At 42.7% G+C, this 5147-nt stretch overlaps 1 protein-coding gene across 1 annotated transcript; it reads left to right on the plus strand.

The window, feature by feature from the left end:
- Nucleotides 1–3436: 3436 nt before the first annotated feature.
- LOC125091697 (olfactory receptor 10H1-like) lies at nt 3437–4555 on the plus strand. Its single transcript, XM_047715571.1, has one exon. The coding sequence runs from the start codon at nt 3482–3484 to the stop codon at nt 4553–4555; it is 1074 nt and encodes a 357-aa protein (XP_047571527.1). The 5' UTR covers nt 3437–3481.
- The last annotated feature ends 592 nt before the right edge of the window (nt 4556–5147 follow it).

The following is a 5147-nucleotide window of genomic DNA, read 5'->3' on the forward strand; positions in this document are numbered from 1 at the left end:
ACCCCTCCCCCTTCGAAACCCTCAGATTGTTTTTCAGAGTCCATAGTCTCTCATGGTTCACCTCCCTTTCCAATTTCCCTCAACTCCCTTCTCCTCTCTAACTCCCCTTGTCCTCCATGCTATTTCACAAATAAGTGAAGCCATATGATAATTGACTCTCTCTGCTTGACTTATTTCACTCAGCATAATCTCTTCCAGTCCCGTCCATGTTGCTACAAAAGTTGGGTATTCATCCTTTCTAATGGAGGCATAATACTCCATAGTGTATATGGACCACATCTTCCTTATCCATTCGTCCGTTGAAGGGCATCTTGGTTCTTTCCACAGTTTGGCGACCATGGCCATTGCTGCTATAAACATTGGGGTACAGATGGCCCTTCTTTTCACTACATCTGTATCTTTGGGGTAAATACCCAGTAGTGCAATTGCAGGGTCATAGGGAAGCTCTATTTTTAATTTCTTGAGGAATCTCCACACTGTTCTCCAAAGTGGCTGCACCAACTTGCATTCCCACCAACAGTGGAAGAGGGTTCCCCTTTCTCCACATCCCCTCCAACACATGTTGTTTCCTGCCTTGCTAATTTTGGCCATTCTAAGTGGTGTAAGGTGGTATCTCAATGTGGTTTTAATTCGAATCTCCCTGATGGCTAGTGATGATGAACATTTTTTCATGTGTCTGATAGCCATTTGTAGGTCTTCATTGGAGAAGTGTCTGTTCATATCTTCTGCCCATTTTTTGATATGATTATCTGTTTTGTGTGTGTTGAGTTTGAGGAGTTCTTTATAGATCCTGGATATCAACCTTTTGTCTGTACTGTCATTTGCAAATATCTTCTCCCATTCCGTGGGTTGCCTCTTTGTTTTCTTGACTGTTTCCTTTGCTGTGCAGAAGCTTTTGATTTTGATGAAGTCCCAAAAGTTCATTTTTGCTTTTTTTCCTTTGCCTTTGGAGACATATCTTGAAAGAAGTTGCCGTGGCTGATATCAAGAGATTATTGCCTATGTTCTCCTCTAGGATTCTGATGGATTCCTGTCTCACGTTGAGGTCTTTTATCTATTTTGAGTTTATCTTTGTGTACGGTGTAAGAGAATGGTCGAGTTTCATTCTTCTACATATAGCTATCCAGTTTTCCCAGCACCATTTATTGAAGAGACTGTCTTTTTTCCACTGTATATTTTTTCCTGTTTTGTCGAAGATTATTTGACCATAGAGTTGACGGTCCATATCTGGGCTCTCTACTCTGTTCCACTGGTCTATGTGTCTGTTTTTATGCCAGTACCATGCTGTCTTGGTGATCACAGCTTTGTAGTAAAGCTTGAAATCAGGTAATATGATGCCCCCAGTTTTATTTTTGTTTTTCAACATTTCCTTAGCGATTCAGGGTCTCTTCTCATTCCATAAAAATTTCTGGATTATTTGCTCCAGCTCTTTGAAAAATACCGGTGGAATTTTGATCGGAATGGCATTAAAAGTATAGATTGCTCTAGGCAGTATAGACATTTTAACAATGTTTATTCTTCTGATCCAAGAGCATGGAATGGTCTTCCATCTTTTTGTGTCTTCTTCAATTTCTTTCATGAGTGTTCTGTAGTTCCTCGAGTACAGATCCTTTACCTCTTTGGTTAGGTTTATTCCCAGGTATCTTATAGTTCTTGGTGCTATAGTAAATGGAATCGATTCTCTAATTTCCCTTTCTGTATTTTCATTGTTACTGTATAAGAAAGCCACTGATTTCTGTACATTGACTTTGTATCCTGCCACATTGCTGAATTGTTGTATGAGTTCTAGTAGTTTGGGGGTGGAGTCTTTTGGGTTTTCCATATAAAGAATCATGTCATCTGCAAAGAGAGAGAGTTTGACTTCTTCATTGCCAATTTGGATACCTTTTATTTCTCTTTGTTGTCTGATTGCTGGCAAGCAACAGCTCTTACTAGAATTTTTCTGGCTCTCCATTCATATCCTTTTTCTATCCCAGCACATAATCCATTTCATTTAGTTATTTCAACTTTTCATTATCATGCACTTCTTAGTTTCTTAATTTTCCTTTTAGCCTGAAGATTAATGAGTGGTATGTAATGGTGGCAACGTCAAATGGTTCAACCTAACATTTACATTGTAAGTATTTGGGAATTTTGAGGTATCCTCTTATTAAATTCTAGTTTCATTGTCAAATGGTCAGATACCTGCATCTTTGTAATACTGGTACTTGGGAATGTACCTGCACTTCCTTTAGCCTCACACAGGGTTCTTTTTCGTGATAATTACATGCTCTTGGTGTTTGGGGTCTTGTTTTTTTTTTTTTAAATTTTTTTATTAACATATAATGTATTATTAGCCCCAGGGTACAGATCTGTGAATCGCCAGGTTTACACACTTCACAGCACTCACCATAGCACATACCTTCCCCAATGTCCATAACCCAATCTTTTTTTCTTTTTGTTTCTTTGTTTGTTTTTGGATATAGGAAACAGGAATATACATGAGTCTTTGTGTATTTGTACAGATTAAATATACATATGCAAGTATATATTAGCTATGTACATTAATATATATAAAAGTTCAATATTAAATAATGTGACAGAATTAAGTCCTAAGACACCAGTAATTACAAAAGAGGAAAATATATTAAATACCCAATTAAAAGAGAGATACGATCATAGGTTGCTACATTTTAAGAGAATCTGATTCTGGTCATGCGTGCGTGTCCTCACTTTTAACTTCTCCAATGTTCATGATCTATTCCATGCCCCACAATAAGTACATTATATGTATAAACTTATTTAATCCTTATAACAACTTTGTCAGCTAGATATTATTATAATCAACTTCCTTTTAGGGGTGAGGAAACTAAAGCTCAAAAAAATTAAGGAACCAACTCAATGTTGTTGCTGTTGGTATAGTTGTTGGAAGCACTGTTTCAAAACAGCTTCTCAAATTTATTTAACTCATGTGGATAACATGGTAGAGTTTTGTCTAAAAAAGAAAAAAAGCCACTGTGTAACACTTGCTAAGCCTTGCAAAAGCTCAGAGTTGATGCAGCAAACTGGGGATAATGATGGCGAGATCTGCATTAACCTTTCAAAGATGGAATTCCAACCAACCAACACCAGAATGTTTCAATTTGAACATTTTTATTGGAGAGCCCCACACAATAACTTTGGTTTAAAAAGAAGACTGAATTGTTGCTTTTTTTCTTTAATTTTCCATTCGTACTTAGAAATATGGTTGGAGGCACTGACAAGCTCTGAAGAGAAACTCAACCCAGATGTGGCTGAATAGAGACCCTGAGCTCCTTCCACTGAGATTTTAAAATAGTAGCTATTATTATTATTACTATTACTATTGTCATCATTTCCTGAACTTTTACTATGTGCCAGGCCCTGCACTATGCGCTTGAGGCACACAATCTTCCATGAACCTCAAGCAGCTCCAAGAAGCACTGACAGTCATCATGAGCATTGGGTGGCGGAGGGACTGGCCATGGTCTGCAGGGTGAGGGCCCCCTCTTCCCCCGGGAAGTCCTCCAGGGCTGGGTTCAGCTTGGATCCGGAGCTCCTGCCCACCAGGCCACTTTCGCTCTCTCTCCACCCAGGGATGGCTGCCACTCTGGGTCTAAACCACAGCTCCGTGTCTGAATTCATCCTCGTGGGCTTCTCCACCTTCCCACCTCACATCCTGCCTGTCTTCTTCCTGCTGTTCCTGCTCATGTACCTGTTCACACTGCTGGGGAACCTACTCATCATGACCACTGTCTGGAGCGAGCGCAGCCTGCACACGCCCATGTACCTCTTCCTGTGTGCACTGTCCATCTCTGAGATCCTCTATACCTTGACCATCACCCCACACCTGCTGGCCGACCTGCTCTCCTCCCGCCGCACCATCGCCTTTGCAGCCTGTGCCAGCCAGATGTTCTTCTCCTTCACATTCGGCTTCACCCACTCCTTCCTTCTCACCGTCATGGGCTACGACCGCTACGTGGCCATCTGCCACCCTTTGCGCTACAATGTGCTCATGAGCCCCCACGGCTGCACCTGCCTGGTGGCCTGGTCCTGGGTTGGTGGTTCCATCATGGGGCTGGTGGTGACCACAGCCATTTTCCACCTCACCTTCTGTGGACCCAATGAGATTCACCATTTCTTCTGCCATGTGCCGCCTCTGGTTAAGCTGGCCTGTGGAACTGATGTACCAATAGTGGCCCAGGGCGTGGGCCTGGTGTGCATCACTGCCCTGCTGGGTTGCTTTCTCCTCATCCTCCTCTCTTATGCTTTCATCGTGGCTGCCATCTTGAAGATCCCCTCTGCAGAGGGCCGGCACAAGGCTTTCTCCACCTGTGTGTCCCACCTCACTGTGGTGGTCGTGCACTATGGCTTTGCTTCTGTCATCTACCTCAAGCCCAAGGCTCCCCAGTCCCTGGAAGGGGACACCCTGATGGCCATCACCTACACAGTCCTCACACCCTTCCTCAGCCCTATCATCTTTAGTCTCAGGAACAAGGAGCTGAAGACTGCCATGAAGAAGACCTTCCTCAGCAGACTCTATCCCCAGAACTCCTAAAGTTGTTTCTTTTGTGGCAGCAGATGTTTTGGGTAGAGGCACCTCAGCCTTCCATCTATAAAATGGGAATGATTATGCTTCACTGATGATGATTCTTTTTTTTTTTAAGATCTTACTTATTTCAGGAGACAAACCATGAGAGACTGTGGACTCTGAGAAACAAACTGAGGGTTTTGGAAGGGAGTGGGTAGGGGATGGGTGAGCCTGGTGGTGGGTATTAAGGAAGCCACGTATTGCATGGAGCATTGGGTGTGGTGCATAAACAATGAATCTTGGAACACTGAAAAAAATAAAATTAAACTTAAAAAAATCTTACTTATTTGAGAGAGAAAAGGCATGAGCAGGGCAAGGGGCAGAGGCAGAGGGAGAAGCAGACTCCCCGCTGAGCAGGGAGCCCAACATGGGAATCAGTCCTAGGACCCTGAGATCATGACCTGAGCCTACGGCAGATGCTTAACCAACTGAGCCACCCAGGTGTCCCTGGTGATGATTCTTGCATGTGAATTCTCCCACCTGCCTTCTTGGCAAGTACTCTAAATTCTAGATGTTTGTTTTCTCTCCTTTCCCCCAGTCTCAGTGACCTCATTCCTTC

Source organism: Lutra lutra, chromosome 1, assembly GCF_902655055.1.
Source record: "Lutra lutra chromosome 1, mLutLut1.2, whole genome shotgun sequence".
Taxonomy (NCBI): domain Eukaryota; kingdom Metazoa; phylum Chordata; class Mammalia; order Carnivora; family Mustelidae; genus Lutra; species Lutra lutra.